Source organism: Bos indicus x Bos taurus, chromosome 15 (assembly GCF_003369695.1).
Source record: "Bos indicus x Bos taurus breed Angus x Brahman F1 hybrid chromosome 15, Bos_hybrid_MaternalHap_v2.0, whole genome shotgun sequence".
Classification (NCBI taxonomy): Eukaryota; Metazoa; Chordata; class Mammalia; order Artiodactyla; family Bovidae; genus Bos; species Bos indicus x Bos taurus.
Genome location: NC_040090.1, coordinates 22,088,894 through 22,116,087, shown reverse-complemented (window position 1 = coordinate 22,116,087; position 27,194 = coordinate 22,088,894). Strand labels below are relative to the sequence as shown.

At 38.4% G+C, this 27,194-nt stretch overlaps 1 protein-coding gene across 3 annotated transcripts in view; it reads right to left on the bottom strand.

Moving 5' to 3' along the window:
- DCDC1 (doublecortin domain containing 1) overlaps nucleotides 1-27,194 on the bottom strand; it is a 471,483-nt gene that overhangs the window by 210,456 nt on the left and 233,833 nt on the right. For 2 of the 3 annotated variants that reach the window (XM_027562739.1, XM_027562741.1), the window contains 4 exons: nucleotides 16,417-16,518; nucleotides 12,899-13,062; nucleotides 9,706-9,831; nucleotides 7,044-7,149 (listed from right to left, as the gene is read on the bottom strand). In XM_027562739.1, the coding sequence (XP_027418540.1) occupies nucleotides 7,044-7,149; nucleotides 9,706-9,831; nucleotides 12,899-13,062; nucleotides 16,417-16,518 (498 nt within the window). The remainder of the gene's footprint in view (nucleotides 1-7,043; nucleotides 7,150-9,705; nucleotides 9,832-12,898; nucleotides 13,063-16,416; nucleotides 16,519-27,194) is intronic. The other variant, XM_027562740.1, reaches the window with a different exon arrangement.

Here is a 27,194-nt window from a genome sequence, read left to right as displayed (position 1 = left end):
TCTATATAATCACTTTCCCTGAAAAAGCATGCTAACTTTAAGTACTAATATTTATTTGTATGGGATTATGAGAATATATCAACTTATGCTTTAAACTTAGTAAATAATATTGCTTCAGTAACAATTTAAATAATTTTCTAATATTGAAATGTCTAACTCTTTGCTAACACTAGATTTTGAGTAGCAAATGTTTTTTTAAAAAACAAAAGTTAAATGATAATTTAAAAGGTGATGTTTTACAAGTGTGAACAGGCAATAACAAAAGGGTATGACTAATACATTTGATAATTATTCTATGATGGACGAAAATGTCATATGACTCATATACATGAAAATAAAAATTTAAAAATACAGTAACCCCATCACACAAGCAGATTTTACTTAGAGTTCTTTGACGATTTATTCCCCAGTTAGCCAGTAGTGACTGGCTTCTAGATGGGAATTTATCACAGTTTCTGAACATTGATAAACTATGTTCTACTAATCCACTCCCCACAGGACTCAGCATTTAAAGTAGCACGCTTAGTCAACCTCCTAACTCCAAGTTGCCATCACACTCAGAACTCTCCTTTGCAACTGGGAAGAAGATTGTTTTGACTGGAATTAGTCAGACAGAAGAACGGTACTGCCAACTGCTTCTTTGTACAGCACCTGCTGCCAGTGCCTAAATTCTTGTTATCTGCACAACATGGTTTAATCTTTTAACAGTTGGTTTATTGGTGAAGAGCGAAGGGGTCCTTTGTGTCTGTCTTGGGTTGGCACCCAGTATTAACACCATGCTGTTCTCTAAGAGATATTTTGCTGGACGGTTCCCAAGTGATTCTACATAGACCAGACAGAGCCAGGCCCACTAACTCAGCTTCATTTAATGTTATTAAAAAAAAAAGTCCTGCCAATTCGGGGTTCTAATACACTTAAAATTGACAATGGCCATTAAATTCTCTTCATGACGTCACCTACTTTCTTCTTTTTAATTTAATCTGATAGCTTAGCTTTAGACAAAATGTTTAGGAAGGTGGGGGAGACAGATTTTGAAATTCAGAAAGTGCTCTGACAACCTACAACATAATATGCCATATGTGTCTCTTATGTGTGTGTGTGTGTGAGTGTGTACATGTGCACAAGTGCATGCGTGAGCATGTGTATAATAGCACTGATGCTGACACAGGTCTCCAAATATATACCATAACATGTGTAATTAGAAAACCTTTTAAAGTCTTGTTGAGAATCAAAAAAAAAAGAAATTTTCTTTTATTCTTTTGAATACCTACAAACATAGCTTCCCTTAAGTGACCATTATGATTTTGCTTTTCTGAATAAACTGTGCTGATACAGATGATGCCAGTGATAAAAAATGAGGCATATATGTACTGGGCCAGTTAAAATTTCTTGTTTAATTTTCTTTCCCCAAACTACCAATGAAAGTGGAGTACACTTCAAAATTCCTGTGCAATTTCAAAGTAATAAGGTCTCTTCCTGCAGATCTACTGAGGAACAAGTGTAAGATGATGAAATTTTTTGTGAAAAAGGGAGCTCATAGGCCACAACCTTCATTCTAAAAATATTTTTATTCTAGATAGAATTTTATAAGATTTTTCCTTTTGATAGTTATTTTAGGACCAAGTTGGGGGCTCAGATGGTAAAGAATCTGCCTGCAATGCAGGAGACCTGGGTTTGATTCCTGGGTTGGGAAGATCCCCTGGAGGAGGAAACAGCAACCCACTCCAGTATTCTTACCAGGACAATCGCATGGACAGAGAATCCTAGCAGGCTACAGTCCAAGGAGTTGCAGAGTTGGACATGACTGAGTGACTAACACTTTAACATTAAATAATTTACTATACAAATTAAAATCACACCTACAAAAAATGTTCTAAAATCTCTTTCCTCATCCCCTTGATATTCATACTTATTGTTTTCATACTCTAAATCTATAAACTGATCAATCCACCTACCTCTAAGACCAAGAACTAGAAAAACTGAAAAGCAGAAATATTAGTGAGCTCATAATTATGCTGTGGTATTGGAGAAGACTCTTGAGAGTCCCTTAGACTGCAAGGAGATTAAACCAGTCAATCTTAAAGGAAATCAGCGTTGAATATACACTGGAAGGACTGATGCTGAAGCTGAAGCTCCAGTACTTTGGCCACCTGATGTGAAGAGCCAACTCATCTGAAAAGACCCTGTTGCTGGGAAAGATTGAAGGCAGGAGGAGAAGGGGGTGACAGAGGATGAGATGGTTGGATAGCATCATCGACTCAATGAACATGAGTTTGAGCAAACTCCAGGACATAGTAAAAGACAGGGAAGCCTGGCTTGCTGCAGTCCATGGGGTTGTAAAGAGTTGGACATGACTGAACAATGGAACAACAACATAATTATGAAACTGAACAACCAAAATATCTGGTATTTAGGTGTGCAGTCCTCAGTAGATTCCAGCTATAGGTCTAAAAATAAGGAAGGGATTTGGAATTTCATTAAAAGTCCAGTATCCCATTCTAAGGGCAATAAATTCAAAATTGAGATTAAAAATTGCATTTTCTCCAGTATAAATTATCTGAGAAAATATTATTTCTTGATGACTTGCTCTCCAAAGAAATAGGACAGTAAAGAATTGTCTACCTTTTCCTAGCCTCTTTTTTGACATATAGAATAATATATTCTTCTGGCATCCATGATTGTTGAATTTACAAGTAAACTTATAATCAACATGCCATAATTCTAAAATCATAACTTGGTGTTTTGCTTACTGTTTCTATACTAGTAATTGTTTCTAATGTTCTGCTGATGTCTGATCATACCAAAAGGCTAGGATCAAAATCAGTTTCCTTGTCTTTTTGACAGAATATGCTGCTGCTGCTAAGTCGTTTCAGTCGTGTCCGACTCTGTGCAACCCCATAGATGGCGGCCCACCAGGCTCCCCCATCCCTGGGATTCTCCAGGCAAGAACACTGGAGTGGGTTGCCATTTCCTTCTCCACTGACAGAATATAAGACCTGCCAAATGCTGGAGTGTATTTTTCTGCTATGTTTTCCCATAAATAAGCTATTCTTCTCAGGAATATTTTTTTTATTAACTACCATGAAGTTTGTATCTCATCCATTTCATGGAAACATATAAGTATATTGCCCTTAAACTAGTGCAATCAAAAAGTGTTGCCAACTTAAGTAACAATAGAACTGTTGAAAGATGTTTTCACCGGAATTCTCCATGTGTAGTAGATTTCAAATCTTTTTTTGAAATGGATAAAAGAGCAACAGGTTGTAATTGTCAGCATTATATCTGCCTTCCACATTACTAATAGGGATTACATGTTCCAAATTTTTCTCTGTAGGAAAGGTTTTACTTGTCAATACGAGATTTAAAAGAACAGTCGGGGTTGGGCACTGATACCTCTATCTCAAGCCAATTTGAAAACGTATGCAGCAAGAGTATCAGCTTTTGCCTCCCTCCTCTCTATCCCTGTTGTAATCCTCTTAGTGTCCTCCTTTACTGTGATGAGCATCAAGATTCTACAATAAAATGCCCTCTAGATACCCATGACCTCTGCCTGAATCTCTCTTAAAAGTGCTCCTTTTCAAGTTATTAAATTGCTATTTCCAATGCACTGATCACCTCTGTATACAACTGGAGACATTTTTCTGAAAGGATTTCAAAGGTTTCACAGCTAAGGGAAACTTTCTTTGAAAGTGTCTCTTTACTATCCAGTTTATCACTATTTTGACTGAGCTGAAATTTTATTCAAAACCAATTTCTTCTTCTAAAAATACAGTAGTGTACAAACTTGCAGGATGAGGTCTTTTCTCACTTTCACTAAATCATTAGAACAAATTAATAGTGATAAAATAACTATTGGTTTTTATTCTGTCATTTTTCAACATTACAAAATATAGTTTTCTTTCAAAGTTCTACTTGGGTTTAAAATCAAAGAGAGAGGCCTTTCTAGTTCTTTTCCTCTGACATTTCCTCTTCACTATCCTTTTTTTCCCCCTCAGGTTTGACCTGGTTTCTATTGAATGAGTTAATTAACTAGAGAAATCAGTTCCACTCAGCTAACTCTGAGCACCTAGATACTATAGCAGAGACAAGAATGATCCGAATGCTCTTTGGTTCTAAAAATTTCTAATCTGCAAGGCAGGGGTAGGAGGATAAGATAAAGATCTCCCAAGATATCTTCCTAACACAGGATCAAATCACATCTGCCTCTGCTTGAATGTTTCCAATGGCTCTGTATTTTCTACAGAACAACATCCATTTGAATGAAGATCCTTTATGATATGATACCAATAATCTCAGTGGAATCTACCATTTTGTTCTACTCTAATGTGAGCTAAAATATGCCCAAACTTGGAACAATGATTGACTTCAAATCATCAAAAAATGTTGCAAGAGGAACAGAACAGAGTCAGTGTCATTATAAAGGGTATAGAATGGATGCAACAGGGGTATCAAGGTCAGAAACATCATGTCTGGTTTGGGGGTGGGGTTGCGGTAAAGAAAGATTTTATGAAGCAGGCACAAATCAGATAAGGCTAGAATGATGGGCAGGATTTCAATAAGCATTAGTTGAATGCCAACTATATGCCAGTACCATGCTAGGATATGGCATAAGGGTGTCAGAGAAGGTGGGGGGTGGTGACAAAGAAAGAAAGGTTGAATTCTAGGCAGAGGGATTCATGTGGGCATAATAACAGAAATCATGGACTCAGAAAACAACAAATGAACAATTTAGCTTGGCTAACACACAAAGAACATATTAGAGAATAGTGAGCCTTAAAAGAGATTATGGCTAAATTTAAAAAATCATTCATGAAAACGTATTGTGTACCTGCTCTATATCCAAGACTTTGTTCCAGCACTCATGAACGCATAGATGAGTAAGACATAAAATCTGTATCCAAAGAATTATCAGTTTAGTGGAAGAGAAAGACACAAAAGCAAGTGCCTTTACCAAAACACAAACTCTAAGAACAATTTTCAAAGTGTGAAAAGGAGTTCTGGGGTCACAAAATATAACTTGAAGTTAAATTTCTCTGGAGGATCTGAGAAGGCTTCATGGATAAAGAAGAAATTGAAGAAAGCCTTAAAAAGTAAATAGTAATGGAGGGATTGTATCCTAGCAAAGAACAACACATGGAATGGCACAAGTAAACCGAAGTGTAAATCATGTAGGGGACTCCGTTTATTAGCTCCGACTGTACGGTCAGGTACACAAAGATCAAGAAACGGAGAGGATTGAAAAGACAAAGTGGGGGAAGACTGGAGATGAATCATGGAGATCAATGAAGGCCAGATGATGATATGAATAATAGGCAATGGTTAGGTATATAAGTTTTTGAGAAAATAAAGCTACAGCAAAAAAAAAAAAAAGCTAAAAAAGAATGCCAACAGGATCAGAGAACTATGGCAAATAAACCTTAATGTCACTGAATATAAAATACAAAATGCATTAATTCTTAGGACACCATTCAACTTATATTTATTTTCTAAATTTGCTCAGAAACAGGACTAGAAATAATTGTTTATTTTACTCTAGCTTTACAATTATACAATTTAGCTTCACATATACCTTGAAACAACTAACGTTTTTGGTATAAATTTTGACATAAAAGACTGAATGAGCAACATGGAGAAATTGAAAAACAGCAGGTTGGGACAATGTGTCTTTTGCATTATCTCTCACAAAGAAAGGGCCCAAACTAGTTAACAAGAAGCCCTGCTTTCTCTGAGCGTCTCTGTCTCTGTGGGTACTTTTTGGTTTTGATTTCACGAATTCAATGGCAACCCACTCCAGTACTCTTGCCTGGAAAATCCCATGGGCAGAGGAGCCTGGTAGGCTGCAGTCCATAGGGTCGCTAAGAGTTGGACACGACTGAGCAACTTCACTTTCACTTTTCACTTTCATGCATTGGAGAAGGAAATGGCAACCCACTCCAGTGTTCTTGCCTGGAGAATCCCAGGGACGGGGGAGCCTGCTGGGCTGCTGTCTATGGGGTCGCACAGAGTCGGACACGACTGGAGCGACTTAGCAGCAGCAGCAGTATGCAGCTGAAATGAACAACCCTACGTAACTCAACCAACTGAGAAAAAGAAAAGAGTTACTCCTTCTTTAGAGACAGGAGTAATTAATAATAATTAATTACAAATAATTATAAAATGTGTTTCATAGCTCACAGGCAGAAAAAATTCTTTACTGAAAGATAAATTTCTAAAGTAAATTAATGAAGAGACCTTCTGGATTGTGTTATAAGTACAGCTTTCTGAAGAACTTGTGCTACTTATATACATTGACCCATAGAAAATATAGATCAGATTCTAGAGTATAAAGATATGAGCCATCTTAAAGAATTTCTTAAACAAATGCAACTTATTAATGTAGTTGGTATAAAGAAAATATGCTGAACAATTATACTTAAATGATGTAATACAAGTAGAATATTTCTTAGGTAGAAATGATATATATTGGTACAGTTTTTTTTTCCTTCCTGTTCTTTTTCAAATTCTTTTCCCATTCAGGTTATTACAGAACATTGAGCAGAGTTCCCTGTACTATACAGTATGTCTTTGTTGGTCACTTATTTTAAATATAGCAGTGTATACATGTCGATGTCAAACTCCCACCTTACCCCTTCCTCTAACCCTTCTCAATATTGGTTCAGTTTCAAAGTGCTTAAGTAACGGGGTGGCACTAGTGGTAAATAAAGAACCTGCCTGCCAATGCAGAAGAACATAAGAGACACAGGTTCAATCCCTGGGTTGGGAAGATCCCCTGGAGGAGGGCATGGCCTCCCATTCCAGTAATCTTGCCTGGAGAATCCCATGGACAGAGGAGCCTGGTGGGCTACAGTCCATGGGGTCTCAAAGATTCAGACAGGACTGAAGCGACTTCACATGCATGCACGCAGAGCATAATACTTGCCCCTAACATTTGTAAAATAATTTACAGTTTTCCAAAATTTCACAAATATCTACCCAGTCACCACGTACTGACTGAGTGTCCAATACATAAAATATTCTTATCAAGAACAACAAATAATTCTGACCTTGTTCTGTAGGAAACTGTTCTCCATGTCCACCTTTTCAAATTGATCAGGTACCTGTTGACTGGTGCCACTGAAGTTAATTGGAAATCCCTCACAAATGTCCCAACTAAGAAAACAAAATATGTAATTGTTCTTATTAGAATAAAATGAGTTTTAGCACTCTTTAATCTATTAGTATGATAATTTATACATCTTACTCTTCTAGTGAGAGAAAAACCAATGTATAGTCTATAATCTTTCTAAACAGTAATTTATAAAGTATCCTGGTAGCTATAATTGGGAAAAGGAAGGCTTTAAATTTTTTCCTTGCTATTATTTATGATATTGGGGGGACCCAATGCCTAGTTAATTATTAACATAACAAAGAAACAAAAAATTTTTAATCTTACAGAATCACTCACAGTGGAGATCATCTTCATTGTTAAAGTTATCGTAAGTATACTGATCTATAATAATAAAGCATGCTTTTATATTTATAATGTTTGTATACAGAATATTAGCTTGGTATTTTTAAGAGAGCCTTTTAAAAGGCAGCACAGTCTAGAGAGTACATAGATGAATCACAAACTAGAGGGGCTGGCTTCATTCTTAACTCAGCCAAATTACTTATTTTAATAGTGAGTCCATTCTTACCCTAAAGAAAGTTGCGGCTCAACACTGCTATGTTAAGATATACCATACAGCATGCTATTCAACAAAAAGCAGTTCTAGAAATGGTGATGGTAGTTTTCTTTCAATAGTCTGAGAAATATAAGTAAGGGCATGATGACTAAGATCTCAAATGATCCATTTCAGAGTATAGAAAGAAAGTTCAAATGGAATCCAAAAATTAAGTAAATTATCTTCAAACTAGTTCATGTTCAATAAAGGCAGTTTCACATTTTTATATTTAGGGAATCAGATTTAATTTAAATCCATTCATTAAGGCAGTATTCATTGCACTTGAAGAAGTAAAATAAAGAAGCAATACATAAATTAAAAATTAAACTCATAGCTAAAAACCAAAGGGAAAGGCAAATTTAACAGCTTAGAGAAAGATTATTACACATGAAATAAATCTTCTCATAAATGAAAATGCTTTTAATAAAGAGTGTTGAGTTATTTTCTATCCATAAAGAGAAAGAAAACAAGGCAGAACATTATAATCTTGTCTAGAAACTGCAGGCAGCCACTGGGGGATAGAGAAGATCAAAGAGTCTGTCTTTTTAGACATACTTAGCAATAGGTTGTTGGAGAAGGAAATGGCAACCCACTCCAGTATTCTTGCCTGGAGAATCCCAGGGACAGAGGAGCCCGGTGGGCTGCCGTCTATAGGGTTGCACAGAGTCGGACACAACTGAAGTGACTTAGCAGCAGCAGCAGCAATAGGTTGACATTAGCTCGACTGACTGACCTCATCAGACTGCTTTTGGTTCTCTAGATCTGTCCTCTATTTCAGCTTTTTCACCACTATATTAAAGAAAGTTGTAACTGGTTAAATTACAAAATATCAAAGTTAGATGGGACTTTACAGATAGGTCACCTAATCCAACATAGTGTCAGCATCGTGGTATCCAATATGGTAGCCACAAGCCACATATGCCTACTTAAATTAAAATTGGTTTAATTTAACAAAATTTAAAATTCAGTTTCTCAGTCACACTAGTCATATTTCAAGTGCTCAATGGCCACAAATTCTGATTCCATCATCATAGAAAGTACTACTAGGCAGTGCTAGGTAGTGGTTATCTATCTCAGTTCTTAAGAAAGACAACCTGGGTTAGAATCCTCGCACAAGTCGTGTGGCTAGGAAAATGCCCTTCTGTGCCTCAGTTTCTGCCTCTATAAAAATGAAGTAATAATAGCCTAGTAAGCAATGGCACCCCACTCCAGTACTTTTGCCTGGAAAATCCCACGGACGGAGGAGCCTGGTAGGCTGCAGTCCATGGGGTCGCTAGAGTCAGACAAGACTGAGCGACTTCACTTTCACTTTTCACTTTCATGCATTGGAGAAGGAAATGCATGCCTATGGAGTCACACAGAGTCGGATACGACTGAAGCGACTTAGCAGCAGCAGGATTAAAATAATTATTTTGCAGATTAAATATGCTCTCATCCAATTCATTTATTAATAGAACCGTGCCTGGCCTATGGTCAACAATCAGTAGCTGCTGGGTTTTATCATTAACCCATAGGAAATTGATACCTGTCTGCTCATGGACAATCACGAGTAGATACGGGTCCAGTGCCTGGATCTAACTCCCGCTCTTCTGCGCACTATGCCTCTAGGATAGTGCTTTCATCTCTAACTTATCATCATCAAATGAGATGCTTAAATATGAACACTCACGTAAAAGAACTCATTATTTACTATTTTAATAATTCCATTTAAAATTGTTAGTCTAAAAAAATCCCCTGCAAACAGTTTTTACATTTCAAATAAAATCATTAACTTTGCAAAGCAGGAGACTATACTCTGCTCATTATCCCATGTGTTTTCTAAAACTCCAGGGAACTTAACAGCAAGTCTTCAACAGCTCATGATATCATGAAATAAGTCAATAAAATAAATGGTTGTTTATTTAAGATGATTTAAGTAACATCTTTTAGTGTTTAAATCTCTCACTCTGAGAAAACTGAATTAGGCGATTCAGATTGCTTAACCAAGAACTTGTTAATTTACTTGTCACATCCAGGTAGCAGAAGGGCATTAGGGTCCAAGAAGGTTTTATATACAACTGTAATGCCACCCCTGGCGAATGCAGTCACCTGGTCAAAAGTCAAACCCAAAACAGGGTTCAGTGGAGATCTGGAAAATGGAAAAACAAAAATCAAATATATCTGCAAAATTATACAAACTCTAAACTTTGAGTATAAATAGTCAATAAAACGTGCATTCCCATGTCAAATAACATCCAGAAATAAGTGAATTTCCTACTATACAGCCCTATTGTTGGTATTTTATACTGATACCTGACATGCACATTTTAGTTTGATTTATAATATGCCTAGGATAGTTGCAACACATAAATGTTTCAAATGTTGCACATTTAAAAAAATGATTTCAATAATAAAACAAAGCATATAGTTGAGAAAAAGAATCAACTGTCAGCCTTGTAATGTTCATTTTTCATGTATAACTACAATGCAATATACCCATAATAATCTTTGAAGCCTATAATTAAATTAAACTTTCGTATTTGGCTACAAACAGCTATGTTTTGTAAGCTCAGTAAATGCTATGCTGACTTGATTTTTCATATTACATACTATTAGGTATATTACTTTAGGTTAATTTAATTAGGTAAAAATTAAAATCATGGGAAAAGATCTTAAGTAAAAAGAATGGCAACTATGTCAATTGTGAGCCATTTTGTTTTTGAAATTAGTGACAAACACTGCTATTTACCTTTAGAATCACAGGGCTCTCTCACCTCACCTGTGTAGTATTTCCAAAAATATTTAAACTGAATATAATCATGAGAAAACACTCAGACAAGTCTAGAATGTGAGGCACTATACAAGAAAAGTGTCTGAACTCTTCAAAAAGAAAACCAATATCATGAAAAATAAAACAAAAGATAGGAGAATATTTTAGATTAAAGAGAACTAAAGAAAATAAATGCAACAGATGACGCTTATCTGGATACTGGATTACAAAAAAGCTCTAAAGCATATTTTGGGTAGTTTGATTACATGTTGGATGATATTATATTATTGTTGACTGTGTTAGATATTATAACAGGGACAGAGAAGAACTTTCTGTTCTTTAGTTATATGACCTATAACATTTAGGAGTAAAACTTTAGTGACTGGAGTTAATCCCAAACTGTTCAAAAGTGAGAGAAAGGAGATATAAAAGAGGCAAAAGAAATGCGGCAAAGTCTTTAATTGATGAACTTAGGTAAAGGATATATATAAATCTTCATTGTATCAAGTGTTCTGTGTACTGGACATTTTTCACAATAAAAACAACTAAAGAGCCTAAAGAGAGAAAACAAGTAAAAACAACTAAAGAGAGAAAACAACTAAAGGACTCAAAAGAGAAGCAGATATTGCCAAAATCTTCTGCAAATGAGTAATCAGACCTTGCATATCAACATGTATTAGACACATTAGAATTACTCCCTGAAAATGAATATCATTTTCTTAGTACATATTGTGCATTTTCTCAATATATTTTAAACTAGATGGAAATAACTTTTCTGATATTAATCTGGAAGTTTCAGTAGTAGCAAAATGCTATAATGGTTCCCTAGTGGTTTACACTGGATTCAAAATCAAATATATATGCATATATATTATGCTATTAAAATAGTAATGATATACAAATTACACATTTATAAATTCTACCAGCTATGACTCTCAGTTGATTTTAGAATATTTCAGATACTTAGCATTTTTGTTACTCCATAAATATAATCTAGTTAACCAAGAACAAGTGTATGATCATATTAAAATACTGTATAATAGCAAACCTCATTAAAAACATCAAAATTAGTCATTGCTTTCACTTTAATAATGACATTTGAGTAGAAATTATGAGACGTATTTTATTAAAGCTTTTTCTTGTAATTTGAAGAGCTTCCTAAATTATACAAGAATTCTTGCCACTTTAAAATTCATCACTATTCTTACCATTGTAAATATAATTCTCACAATGTAATTATGTTTTGAAATCTGCCTACATAGGAAAAGCGCCATTCCTTACAGGTATTTTTCAGTTTTATAAATTACACAGTATAGATACTATTAAGTATTTTAATTTTATTCCACTGAGACAGATGAAATAGATTTTGCAATATGCTACCTATAACTAATTCTACCAAGGTTTCCCAAAACCCTCATGGATTTCTAAGCAGATTTGACTTTGATTATTAGAATATATAGTAAATCCAATCAGCTCCTAGTTTTCTCTATGCTATTTTATAATTAATATATGCTCAATTACATTCTACAAGCAAAATTATTTCTCTTATTTCTCCTGTTTTGTTTTACAGATAAAGAGCTGAACACAAAACAAAACAAAAAGATTAAAAGTAGGCAAAAAAGTGTGTTTAAGTTTCCTGACAAGCAGTTTCAGAGTTCATCTGGATGTGCCCTGTCAAAATATGCATAAATTTCCAAGATATTCCACACAACAGCTCGGCTCATCAATGCCTGTAGACTGCAGCCTTTTTCTTTTCTCAGAAATGCTGATAATTTTATGCAGGAATTTACCAATCTACAAAAATTTACACAATGCTCAGTAATAACCAGTAATTATTGTGGAATAATGCAAGGCGCTTTTGAGAAATATAACTTTGATAGGATAGGGCTTACAAGCTTTACCAATTTATCTTTAGCTGTCCTGTCATTGGTGCTTAAAAGGTTAAGACTTTATTTGTGAAAACAGAGAGAGATAGTGGGGAATCATGTTGTCTACAGCTTCATAAATCTTGCTTAAGATCCTTTTCAATTACCATCCATTTCTCCTTTAAAAAGGGACAAAAAAATAGAGGAGTGGAAGCAGGTCAGGGCAGTGTGCGACAACGACAGTGTGATGGGCTTGGGCCCCCTGTGGCGTTTCCATCTGCTATCATTAAGGTGACTACTCAGACATGAACAAATCCCACTTGCTGTGCTGACAGGCAGACTTCAAGAACTATGACAAGGCATTAAGAAAGAAAGTCAGAGACAGAGAGGGAGAGAGAGAGATGTCATATCCCACAAACAATACTGCCTCATAAAAAAAAAAAAAAAGCCCTGGAATTTTATTGGAAATTAAAATAATTTTCCCCCCATAAAAGGTGCTACCTGGCTTCTCAACTCTCCTTTTCCATTAGGTTGCCACAGAAAAATTGAGCACAGACAGAGAATAAACACCTTGCTCCTACCTGTATGCTTTACCATAAGAGACCCAAATTTTTTGCTCATTCTTCAGCGAAAGCAGATTCTTAATTTCTTGACCGTGCTCATCAAAAAGCCGGATTGAAGAAAAATTGAGGCCTGGTGGGTGGATGGAAGAACCTTGAAGTCTTTGATGAATCTTGAGAAGTAACTGGTTGGGTCGGGGTGGGTAGGGAGGGATGAAGAAGGAAAAGAAATAAGGTAAAACGTGAACACCTGTAATAAACTGTCTCTCCTCTGTAACAAAGGAAGTCCAAACAAATGGTAATTAAATTCATATAGAATGTTAAAAGAAGTGTGAAATCACAGCGATGTTTAGCTCAGTGTAAAGTAACAAAATGAGCATGGGCTTTTAACCAGCAGGGGGTGCCACAGGCTTGTGATTGAGCTCTGACCCTTTGGCACCGGGACTGAAAGCAGATGTGACAGTCCTACAGAAAGAGCATTTAGCTTCTACACACGGAAACAGTCCTCTCTGATAAGGGTTATGCTTTCCTTGTCCGAGCTGCACAGTCTGTTGGGTCCTTCCAGAGGATGTTCAAGTTTTACAGTCAGCCGTCTCCCGTCCCCGGCTAACCTCAGGTAGCCAACGGCAGAACCATCCACCAGTGACAGGACAGCAAAAATAAACACAACTTTTAGCCTATGTTGCTTCATTTGGAAGACCTCATCCTGGATGTATCAATTAAGCGCTCTGCAGAAGCTTGCCAGGGGCTTCAATAATGAGTGCTTTCAGGTTGTAAATATAATGTAATTGAAGTGTGAAATATGAAATGCTATCGTTTAATATTTTAAATAATAGCATTGTCTGTTTGCTTCTGTCTTACATTTGAGATCTCTTGATTATCAAGATATTTCTAACTGAGGGCATATTTCAAATGAAAGTAAATCCAGCTGAACTGTGTTGGGCATGGAATTTTAAAAGATATTTTTCAAAATTACCCGTCACCTTTGTTTGAGTGTTTAGGCCTCTGCTCTCTTCCGTGCTGCGCCCCACACTATCCATCACTCTACTCCCCCCAACCTTCTGTCACAGGCTTCCTTTTTTTCTCTCCCTTGTCAGTTCTTGTGTCTCTCAATTTCTTGTTACTCTATAATCTCGGCAGGGATGCGGATGTAGTTGTAGCCTTTTCTTGCCTGGCTGCTGGTCAGGCTATCTTTTTTGCTCCTTCTATTAATTCCCATTGAACTGAAGGTATATTTGGATGTGCTAAATGCAGAGGCCCAGAGAAAAGGAGAGAAAGTTGAAAGCCTGTCATATATCCCTTCTTTCCTAACCAATTGGTTATAAACTCTTAACCAAATATAAAATATTTTCTTTGACCTGCAACTATATCTATAGAAAGCCTCTAGATTTTGCGTGAATTAGGGATAAATAACCTTATCTCCCCCTGGAGAAGGAAATGGCAACCCACTAGTATTCTTGCCTGGGAAATCCCATGGACAGAGGAGCCTGGTGGGCTGCAGTACATGGGGTCACAAGAGTTGGACATGACTGAGCGACTAAACCACCACCACCACCAGTATCTCTGCTCATTGGAAAATACCCTGTTGCTGGGAGAGACTGAAGGCAAAAGAAGAAGAGGGTGGCAGAGGATGAGATGTTAGATAGTGATGATCACCAACTCAATAGACATGAGTTTGAGCAAGCTCCGGAAGTTGGTGATAGACAGGGAAGCCTGGCATGCTGCAGTCCACAGGGTCACAAAGAATTGGACACAACTGAGCCACTGAACAGAACTGATTCTCTTTATGAGTAGAATAAGTAAAAGCGTTAGAACAATAAAAATCTGTGTTTTGCTTTTTTTTCACTGGAACCACAAACAAGTTTTGGAATCTATGGATTATACTTATAAAGCCCTTACATTTATTTCTGTGTGGTCTCAGCCCTTGAGCTTAATTTTTGTGGCTTTGCTATTATTTCAGAAAACATGTAATGTTGTTCATTTTTTAAATCCCAGTGATTCTGCTTTACACGCATCATCTTTTTTTACAGGGCAAGATATGAAAGATTTAAGGCCTGATCCAGGAGAGAAGTACACATAGAACAGGAGTGTGAAGTGGAGAAGAGATATGAACACCTGACCACTTAACAAATGCACTTTCACAGGAGTTGCATTACGATCTCTATTTTCTCAACTTGGCAACACACTGCATTTTAGGTGTTCAAAGATGAGCATTCGACAGCCTACAGGAGGTAAGGCCTCAATGCCTTTCATCTCAAGGTCACTGGTGAGGGCTGGGCTATAGTGACCAAAAATTGTGATAATCTTCACCCGTTTATCTTTAAAGCTATCATCACCAGGCCTTTATAGGATAAAAATTTGTTCAGGGGCCTGAGAGGAGTGTGAAACATCTTAGGCTAGTGATTGAGGCAAGTGTGCATGAAGAGAACAGTTGCCCTTGGGTGTCACAAGGGCTCTCCCACACAGAGAACTTTATTATGCCCCTAGATAAAGGTTTCCCCCCAAGTTATCTTGCATATAGAAGCAAATTACAGATCAATTTCAGTGTGCCATTAGCCAACAAAAGCTATCTACAGAATAATATCTTCCTGTGTAATCTAACATAAATGCCATCTTCAATTTTTTATACAAATAAAAATGGGAACTATTCTAATGTTGAAAAAGAGGGATTATAAGTACAGAATTCTGGGAAGGCTTTTGTATCATGGTGATTTCTATAGTCAGGGATGTGACGGTTAATAAAAAAAGACAAGACTCTTTATCCTTCTCTCTCTCTAATCAATCAAGGTAGCACTTCCCATCTCTTCTGAGCTCAGCTAATGATCGGATGATTAACTTTTGTGACTAACTATGAAGTGCAGGTAATGGATACCACCAGGGAGAGGTAGGACTGAGAGTGCTGAACTGAAGGGGTGGAAAAGGAGCAAGTTTCTGAGCAAAGGTCAAGCAACGGAGCCCAGAGCGCTGCTGAGCGCTCAGGCGAATAACCCCAATTTGTAAACAACAGGGTATTCAGTGTCCTTTCATGCCAGACAAAGACACAAAGTAAGGACCCTGAGCATGTCGGTTCTGCCTGAGAAACATCCCAATTGTCTGAAAAACAGGCAAAGGTAAGAATGCCTAAGATAAATCATCTGGACTTGCTCAAAATTAGCACAGGCAAAGACCAGGGCAGTGTGTTACCTGCCCAGGGTCTAGGGTTTGGAAATATCCTCCACCCAGAACACACCCTTCACTGGGTATCATGTCACTTCTTTTCAATGTGTGGACAAGAGGGCAATTCCAGAGTCCAGTATAGACAGATTTTCAAATAAAAGCATAATGAAGATTGAGATGCTATTAAGTAAGAGGCCAGGAGTTAATACTATACTAAAGCTGAGAACCTCTGGAATCCACAAGTTAAGTTTGAAATTATGAATCTTTACAGACCAGCAAATCATTGATCTTTTCTAAACAATGGTAAAGATGTAATTGCCTAAATTAACTACAAGTAACTTAGAGGACACTCATAGTCATCAATGGAAAGTCAGTAAACTCACTCTTTCCATCATGCAGCCAGCTTGAGTTGGGCTATTAGGCTCCAGATCTTTTTTACTGATACAAACAGAGATCTCTCCTGTATCTTTACCATTTTCAAATATCTGAAACATAAGCACATTCAGAATCAAAAAGAAATATATGCACACATAAACATACATATGAATACATATATAAACACAAGCAGTCCTGACTTTGCACAGTACATTGTTGACTGAAAGTCATGCATATGGGAACTGTGTAAAGCAAGGACGGCCTGTATGACCACATGCAAGTAACTGGCAATGAAAATCAACAAGACTAGAACAGTATAAAGGAAGCCCCTTGTTTCTCCTTCTGGTTTCAGTGTCCTTAACCTGACTGGCATTCCCCACAATCTTAAAATAGAAGAAAACACTGACATTAATGGAGGAATCACTGACTACACTGAATACTTCCATGGGGCAAGCGTCAGGGAAAGGTCAGCTGGCAACCAGTTAACTAGCTCATTTTATTCTTTTGAAAAAACATAAAGCCACAAATTGCATGAGGAATGCTTAATTTATATTTAAAATATATCAGTGTTCAGCTCATCTTTTGACTCACTAAAAGGAAATCCAACCTGACAAGTTTATTGCATAAAGGTACAGTGAAAGCCATCCATTTTAAGTGCATATATGCAGTAAGTTGCTGAGAACGGAGATAAAACTCAGAACATTGCATTATGCAACACTCAGCTGGAAAAAGAAAATGCTAGCTAACATTTTGGTCAAAAGTATCCAAATAAACCAGTCCCAAAGGAAGGCCCCTCTAGAGTGAACACCATCCTCTGACCACTCTGAGGACCCATGTGGGGTGTGCGATTCACCAAGAAAGAAAGGAAGCAGGCCGGGAGAGACTTGATGAATAATTTAAATCCTTGCTTTTTACTGTATTTTTTTCTGAGAAGTTCTTTTATTCTCTTTCTGATAGATTTATCACATCAGAGTAGCCATTTTGTTCATTTCTAGGGCTATCTCCAGAGAAGATAATTTGGGAGAGTATCTTATTTAAAAATAAAGAAAAACCATCTGTTTCACTTTTGAGACAATTTCAGAGTTAATTACTCCTAACCTGATCTAGCAACAGTTAGAACTGGACATGGAACAACAGACTGGTTCCAAATGGGAAAAGGAGTACGTCAAGGCTGTATATTGTCACCCTGCTTATTTAACTTCTATGCAGAATACATCATGAGAAATGCTGGACTGGAAGAAGCACAAGCTGGAATCAAGATTCCTGGGAGAAATATCAATAACCTCAGATATGCAGATGACACCACCCATATGGCAGAAAGTGAAGAGGAACTCAAAAGCCTCTTGATAAAAGTGGAAGAGGAGAATGAAAAAGTTGGCTTAAAGCTCAACATTCAGAAAACGAAGATCATGGCATCCAGTCCCATCACTTCATGGGAAATAGATGGGGAAACAGTGGAAACAGTGTCAGACTTCATTTTTGGGGGCTCCAAAATCACTGCAGATGGTGACTGCAGCCATGAAATTCAAAGATGCTTACTCCTTGGAAGGAAAGTTATGACCAACCTAGGTAGCATATTGAAAGGCAGAGACATTACTTTGCCAACAAAGGTCCGTCTAGTCAAGGCTATGGTTTTTCCAGTAGTCATGTATGGATGTGAGAGTTGGACTGTGAAGAAAGCTGAGCACCAAAGAATTGATGCTTTTGAACTGTGGTGTTGGAGAAGACTCTTGAGAGTCCCTTGAACTGCAAGGAGATCCAACCAGTCCATCCTAAAGGAGATCAGTCCTGGGTGTTCATTGGAAGGACTGATGCTGAAGCTGAAACTCCAATACTTTGGCCACCTCATGTGAAGAGTTGACTCATTGGAAAAGACTCTGATGCTGGGAGGGATTGGGGGCAGGAGGAGAAGGGGACAACAGAGGATGAGATTGTTGGATGGCATCACCGACTCAATGGACATGAGTTTGAGTGAACTCCAGGAGTTGGCGATGGACAGGAAGGCCTGGCGTGCTGTGATTCATGGCGTCGCAAAGAGTCAGACACGACTGAGCAACTAAACTGAACTGAACCTGATCTAGGAAATAATGTGCTTCAATAACACTTCCTCAGGCTCTAGGCAAAAAAAAAAAATTTTTATATAGAAAAAGAGAAAAAATGTTCAGGAATGGAGGGGTTTTCTCCACTCCATGCCTTTCTTTGTGCTGATGGTCTACTGGAGATGGTGCAGCTGTCAGCCTCGGCACACTGATAATCCACACTCTACAGTAGCTTTTGCTAAAGGGGATTTTTTTTAAACCTCTTTTCTGAGAAAAGATACAGTTCTGAGCAAGAAATCTCTCTACTTTAGCCAGGAACTATGTAAAACCCAACTATTGCCTTCAAACCTATGGGAAATAATGTGGGAGGAGAATCTTACTGTCCCAACAATTTCTTCAGGGTCCTAATCGAACAAAACTCTTAAAACAACAGAGCCGTTTAGCAGTGATGCTCACAATTCTAGGTGGCACGCATTCTGCAAGGTCAGTGTTGACAAAAGCTCAGTTTGGACAATTTATTGACGTTTCTTTGTTAAGATTTGCCCCACGTGGTCTCAGAGTGCAGCAAAGTATATTCTAGAAAATAGCTGTATGAGGGCTAACCATCAAACTGAGAAAGCAAATAGGACCTGGATGACACCTAAGACCTTCATTAGCTTATTGCGTCCTTCACCAATGCTAATAAGCCTTTTCTTCTACATCCAGAAAAAGAGGTGTTCTCAAATAAAAAAGCTCTGGCCTCTAAAATTCCTATGATGGCATAAAGAAAAAAGAGGTGCTTTAGTGCTGAAGCAAAAGTTTAGTCGCTTAAGTGAAAGAAATCTGTCCTCCACTAGTCATTCGTATACTGTGTTTGTTTGTTTGTTTCTGAATTTCTATAAAAGTAAAAATTCCCCAAGCTGAAATTTACTTCTAGGCCCTTAGTTGCACAGAGTTTCAAGGAGGAGTGTTCCATGAATGACTTTCTTTCATGTCAACATGAACTTTTCTTCAGCAGAATTAAATTAGGTCAATGTTAATGTCTCACTGTAATGTTGTTAATTCATTCATTCAAAAAGTATTTATTGAGTGACTACTATGTGCCAATCACTGCTCAGGTGCTGAAGAAACACCAGCAAACTAAGATTCCTGACAGAACAAGTTAGTAAATCATTCAGCACGGTCAGGAAACATCAGGTCTTGTGAGGCCTGAAGTTTATACATCTTGGTGGACCTTCTTTAACAAAATGAATGTAAAATTACAAATGCAAACCTAGATATAAAATATTCATTTCAAATGAGAAATCACAATTTACACATATTAAAAAGCTCATGCATAGCAAAAAAAAAAAAAAAGGACAAAATCCAGAAAAAGTTACTAAGTATTTTCATTAATTTATTATCCAATGCATGTTTTTTGGCTGAATTGTCTTCTATCACCTCTTCATATGATAATCTTCTAACATTCTCTGTAAGGAGACTAGGAAGATAATTCCACCTTCGCTCTTACATGGTTAATCAAAAAAATCATTATTGATTAGAAAAATGTCTATAGATGTCACAGCTTGGTTGATCATTTCATAAAAACTTTTAGGATTGATGTCAAATTGGGAAAAACTTGATTAGCTTGCTTTACAATACGAGTTGTAAAATGAGGAAGGCTTTTCTACAAATTACTTGGCTTTGTTAATTTCACACCATGTTTTTCCTCCACCACCCATATACTTCTGGTGACAGGCACTCTAGTTTACAGTCAAAAAGCAGGACACTCTATGGCCAGCAGGCAGTAGCCATCTTCCTAGAAGCTCTTCTCTACCAGGGTGGCTTAGCACTACCTGAACAGTACAGGGAAGTGACTGCAAACCATTAATTACATCTCACTATGCCCTGGTGGCTCAGATGGTAAAGAATCTGCCTGCAGTGCGGAAGACCTGGGTTTGATCCCGGGGTTGGGAAGATCTCCTGAAAGAGGGCATGGCAACCCACTCCAGTATTCTTTCCTGGAGAATCCCCATGGACAGAGGAGCCTGGCAGGCTACAGTCTGTGAGGTCACAAAAAGTGGGACACAACTGAGTGGCTAAGCACAGCACATGCTCAAACTAAATGTTTCCTCAATTCAGTTTCCCCTTAGCCAGACCTCAAAAATGCCTACAGCCACTTCAGCTCCACCTGGTACAAGGGAAAATGTGACAGAGACGAAGTCAGGGTGGAAACAGACAATAGTCTCAGTCAATTGTAGTTAACATATATTTGCAAATTGTAGAGAAACATGTGTCCATTGCTAGGGCTTCTCCCAGGGTTTTGGAAGGGGCCTAGGAAAGGGGCCTTGAAGCTAAGGTTTCATTGGCATCATGGTAAATGTATCTCAGGAGGGGTTTAGAAGGTGGTAGTGAAAAGAGAAAGTGCTAGTCACTCAGTCATGTCCAACTCTCTGAGACCGCATGGACTGTAGCCCTCCAGGTCCCTCTGTCCATAAGGTTCTCTAGGCAAGAATACTGGAATGGGTGGCCATTCCCTTCTCTAGCAGGTCTTTCCAACCCAGGCATCAAACCTGGGTCTCCTGCATTGCAGGCAGATTCTTTATCATCTGAGCCACCAGGGAAGCCCAGAAAGTGATAAGTGCCATGCAAAGAAGAAAAAAATCCCCAGGGAAGGGATATAACGCCCAGGGTCAAAGAAAAGGTATGGTCGCCATAAGAAGCAGGCAATCAGAACTAGCCTTCAAGATAGGAAATATCTGAGTACAGACTTGGAGGTGAGGCAGTTGTCCAAGCAGACAGCTGGTAGAAGAGCACAGAGGCAGAAGGAGAGGCTAGAGCAAAGAAACTAAGGCAGGAACCTGCCCAGTGTTCCAGAAACCACAAGAAGATGTGTGTGTTGGAAGCAGAGTGAGAGAGAGAGAGTAAGTAACATGAAATTAGAGGGTTAAGGGTGGGCAGCAAAACAGGGGATCTTTGGAGGGATTGGAACAGAGTGGTAATAGGATCTGACTTAAAAGGAGCATTGTGGCTGCTGGGTGGAGAGTAGAAAGTAGGGAGTAAAGATAATCCGAAGGGTGAATGATGGCAGCTCAAACCAGAGTGTTAATAATGGACGTGGCTATAAATGGTCTGTTTCTGTTGTTCATTCCAGAGTAATTTGTTTATTAGTGGGGTTGGGAAATAAAATTTGTAGCTAGGCTAATATTTCTAAAGTACGATGTCTATATTTATGGGTGTACATAAATCAACTTAAGTATAACTTCATATGCAATATTTGTGAAGGCACAAAACAAACTATCAGAAGAACAATATTTATTGTGAAGATTTTATAGAGGCATGACCAAACCATAAACTATATGGGGGGAAGATAACTTGAACAGGAAGGTTAAGCTGACGTGGTTCTTTGACTTCACCTGGAATCATTTATGACATCTATTTAAAGACTTGTATAAGGCCTATTTCGGTGCCTTTATTGACCTTTAGCGCTACACGTCTGGTTAAGAGTTAGCTGTGGAGGGAACAGAAGGTGCCCAAACTCCATAACTGCTGGGCAGACCACCTAGGAAGCTCTTCTGGGCTTGAGTGGAAGGCCAAACACCTAAGCTTTAAATTGCCTCAGGATGCAATGCTGTCAAGAGGCGATCATAGGAAAATGTCACCTCTGTGTACTGCCTAAAGTTCAGAGGCTGTGCAGTAACACGATCTACTACTAGAGGTCTGGTGAAAAGCAAGGGAATGTAAAATAGCCCCATAACACTCTTTGGCATATTTCAGGTGAAATAATTAAACAGATGGGAAAAATATTAATTTACATGTTGACTTGGGTTGGGGTCCCCTGGAAACAGACTCTGAGACCAAGTTTTACCTGCATGAAGTTTCCTGCAGAGCTTCCTCAGGTGCAACAGGGAACAGGAGTAGGTAGATGTGTCAGTCACTCAGTCGTGTCCATCTCTGCAACCCCATGGACTGTAGCCCACCAGGCTCCTCTGTCCATGGGATTCTCCAGGCAAGAGTACTGGAGTGGGTTGCCATTTCCTTCTCCGGAGTAGGTAGGGGGAGAAGGCAAACTGTGATGCAGTTTCAACAGAGGCCTCTGGTGGAAGCTCTAGAGCTAGGATGGCCCTTCGGAGTTATTCAGCATTGAGGCCAGGGAGTAAGGCTTTGCACAGCCCATCAATCAAATATTGGATGCAGACTGCCCTCAGGGGATTAGATTAGGATGCCTAATCTTCAGAGAAACAGCAACCTTACAGGGAGGGCAACTGTCCAAGAAGAATGTAGGTGTGGCAATTGGAGGTGAAGGATGTGTATCTTAGATGTGAAGAGGGAAACCAGGTAGCCTGGCATGACATCCACTACACACAAACACAAAAATCCAGAGTGTGGAGTACACACACTTTTAAATAGCTCAATACTGAAAGCAACCAGATTTTACTGGTGAGTCTCAGAGACCTTAAGTGACATGCCTTGGGCAAATCTACTCACAAGGGGCAAGGAGATCTTTAGATCTCTCTCTAGTTGATTTCTTCCCAGCTTTACTGAGAGATAATTATCATATAACATGTTTAAGTTTGTGCATAACATGTTGATTTGATATGCTTCAGTTCAGTTCAATTCAGTCGCTCAGTTGTGTCCGACTCTTTGCGACCCCATGAATCTCAGCACGCCAGGCCTCTCTGTCCATCACCAACTCCCGGAGTTTACCCAAACTCATGTCCGTCAAGTCAGTGATGTCATCCAGCCATCTCATCCTCTGTTATCCCCTTCTTCTCCTGCGCCCAATCTCTCCCAGCATCAGGGTCTTTTCCAACGAGTCAACTCTTTGCATGAGGTGGCCAAAGTATTGGAGTTTCAGCATCAGTCCTTCCAATGAACACCCAGGACTGATCTCCTTTAGGATGGACTGGTTGGATCTCCTTGCAGTCCAAGGGATTCTCAAGAGTCTTCAACACCACAGTTCAAAATGATTACAAGGGTAAGTTAATACCTCCAGCACATCACATAGTTACCATTGTGTGTGTTTGTGTGTGTGTGTATGTGTGTGGTGAGAACATTTAAGATCTACTCACTTTAAAACTCTCAGGTAAATAACACAGAGTGGGCTTCCCATGGCTCAGAGGGTAAAGAATCTGCCTGCAATGCAGGAGACCGGGGTTCGATCCCTGGGTCGGGAAGATCCCCTGGAGAAGGGAATGACAACCCACTCTACCGTGCTTGCCTGGAGAACTCCATGGACAAAGGATCCTGGCAGGCTACAGTCCATGGAGTTGCAGACTCGGACTGAGTGACTAACACACACACACACAAATAATACATATTAGTAACTAGATCACAAGGCTCAACATTAGATCCCCAGAATTTATTCATCCTCTGACTGAAAGTTCATGCCCTTTGATCAATATCTCCTCACCCCCCACCCCCTACTTCAGCCCCTAGTATCCACCATTCTAGTCCCTGCTCCTACAAGTTTGACTTTCTTACACTCCACATATAAGTGATACACAGTGTTTATCCTTCTCTGTCTGACATATTTCACATAGCATAATGCCCTATGTTGTTTTAAATTACAAACATCAACATTTGCCATTATATCTAAGATTAGATATCTAATAATATGAATCTTAATATTAAAAAATTTAAAGCTATTTTAAAATAAGCATCACTAACTCAATCATCATGAATCTGAGGAAACACCAGGAGTTAGTGGAGGACAGAGGAGCCTGGCAGGCTATAGCCCATGGGATTACAAAGTTGCAGACACAACTGATTTATCAGCTAAAAAATCACAACTACATTTTATAGTACAAGTTTTTAACCTAAATCAAAGAACATGAAAATTAAAATGAAATATTTTTCTTATGTGAGAAGCTAATTATCCATGAAAAAAATCTTTATCCAATCAGAATTCAAAGTCATCTTTAGAGATAGGAAATTAACTCTAAGTGAATTAACATTATATGTACATTAAATCAAATAAATGTGCTGTTACCTTTTTTATTTTTATATATTTGTATAATAGTTTTTAGAATATCCACATTTTCTCAAATGCATGTTATCAATCAACTGTTCAGTTCAGTGCAGTTCAGTCGCTCAGTCGTGTCTGACTCTTTGCAACCCCATGAATCGCAGCACACCAGGCTTCCCTGTCCATCACCAACTACCGGAATTCACTCAAACTCATGTCCATCAAGTTGGTGATGCCATCCAGCCATCTCATCCTCTGTCATCCCCTTCTCCTCTTGCCCCCAATCCCTCCCAGCATCAGAGTCTCTTCCAATGAGTCAACTCTTCACATGAGGTGGCCAAAGTACTGGAGTTTCAGCTTTAGCATCATTCCTTCCAAAGAAATCCCAGGGCTGTTCTCTTTCAGAATGGACTGGTTGGATCCCCTTGCAGTCCAAGGGACTCTCAAGAGTCTTCTCCAACACCACAGTTCAAAAGCATCAATTCTTCAGCACTCAGCTTTTTTCACAGTCCAACTCTCACATCCATACATGACCACTGGAAAAACATAGCCTTGACTAGATGGACCTTTGTTGGCAAAGTAACGTCTCTGCTTTTGAATATGCTATCTAGGTTGGTCATAACTTTTCTTCCAAGGAGTAAGCGTCTTTTAATTTCATGGCTGCAGTCACCATCTGCAGTGATTTTGGAGCCCAGAAAAATAAAGTCTGACACTGTTTCCGTTGTTTCCCCATCTATTTCCCATGAAGTGATGGGACCAGATGCCATGATCTTCGTTTTCTGAATGTTGAGTTTTAAGCCAACTTTTTCACTCTCCTCTTTCACTTTCATCAAAAGGCTTTTTAGTTCCTCTTCACTTTCTGCCGTAAAGGTGGTGTCATCTGCATATCTGAGGTTATTGATATCTCTCCCAGCAATCTTGATTCCAGCTTGTGCTTCTTCCAGTCTAGCGTTTCTCATGATGTACTCTGCATAGAAGTTAAATAAGCAGGGTGACAATATACAACCTTGACGTACTCCTTTTCCATTTGGAACCAGTCTGTTGTTCCATGTCCAGTTCTAACTGTTGCTTCCTGACCTGCATACAGGTTTCTCAAGAGGCAGGTCAGGTGGTCTGGTATTCCCATCTCTTTCAGAATTTTAAACAGTTTATTGTGATCCACACAGTCAAAGGCTTTGGCATAGTCAATAAAGCAGAAATAGATGTTTTTCTGGAACTCTCTTGCTTTTTCCATCATCCAGCGGATGTTGGCAATTTGATCTCTGGTTCCTCTGCCTTTTCTAAAACCAGCTTGAACATCTGGAAGTTCACGGTTCACATATTGCTGAAGCCTGGCTTGGAGAATTTTGAGCATTACTTTACTAGCGTGTGAGATGAGTGCAATTGTGCAGTAGTTTGAGCATTCTTTGGCATTGCCTTTCTTCGGGATTGGAATGAAAACTGACCTTTTCCAGTCCTGTGGCCACTGCTGTAAACATGTCTAATTTTAATATTTAGATAAGGAGATGGTCACAAAACAAAGATTGAAATTATGAGATTCAGGCAATGAAAAATTAATAATGAATTAGCATGTTTATACTGCATATAGGAAAATGTGTTTTAATACCTAACAGAGATATCATTAAGTAGTATTTAATAGATAAGGAGCCAGTACATTTGTCCTAGGAAATGAAAATGCACTTATGTGAAAATAACTTTATATAATTGTTAACCTTCCTCAGTCTAAATGGTACCTGGTTCAAAAATCAAACAACATTTTTTTAAGCTCAGAAAATATATACTTTAAAATATAACTTATTTTAATATATTTATACTTTACAAATAACTTATTTTAGATTTCCTTTGTCAGTTACAGTACAGCCCACCATTGAGAAGATAAAAAGTGGGTGACTACCTACGGTGTAGGGCTTTGGGGGTGGGCCAAAAGACTCTGACCCCAAAATACCACTTGTTTCAATTTGCCATTACTACCTGAAATTCCAGTTAGAGGGTTGCTCTTTGTCACAATTAAAATACCACAGCTCTATAAGAGAAAATAATATTCAGCCTTATTGGTTATTGACTTTTGAGGCTATGATTTTCAGCCTTGGCTTTCTGGAATTCCTCAGAGTGCCTGGGGTAGGGCTGGTGGAGAGGGGAGTGAGTGTGGGGAGTTGTGGTCCCAAGTGGGAGATCAAACCTGATGAGTGGTTCTGTGGGGGCTTTGGGAGCCACCATCCTGGCTTCCAAAGGAGATCCTACTTTTATCTGCTTTACATAGCACATTCCAAGAAAGAACTTTGATTTAAGATGGGGGGGGGGGGGAGGTTTGAAAACTATCTTAGCTTGGAAGAAAGTGTGGTATGCCTTTTTCCTGAAGAAAGAGTAGTACCTGATAGCCTGAATTGGGGGTTGGGAGTAGGTATGGAAAGGGACCAAGGATGAGGAGGCAGGCAGGATGGCCATCATCAGCTTCACAGTGGGTCTGTGGTCTTTTCCTTTAGCCATTTAAAGTCACATTTCACTGTTTTGTAATAATTTCTTTTTAAAGGGCTTTCCCCCAACCCCATTTTTGACAAGGTAAAATTTCTAAAACAAGTTGCAAAATATTGTCTCTCTGTATCCATTACAATTCTCACTAAATTCAATATAGGTAAATGTTCAAAATTCTTTAAAACAAGGTAAAAGTGTTTGTCTGTCATGTTTTAGGCCAAGTAATTTCAATAAGACCTTTATAAATAAGAGTATTTCACAGTGAAATGGAACAAAGATTTCACTTTGTTTAAATTTATTTAGTGCCTAAAATTATATTTAATTTGGATTAAAATATCAGGTTGTGGGT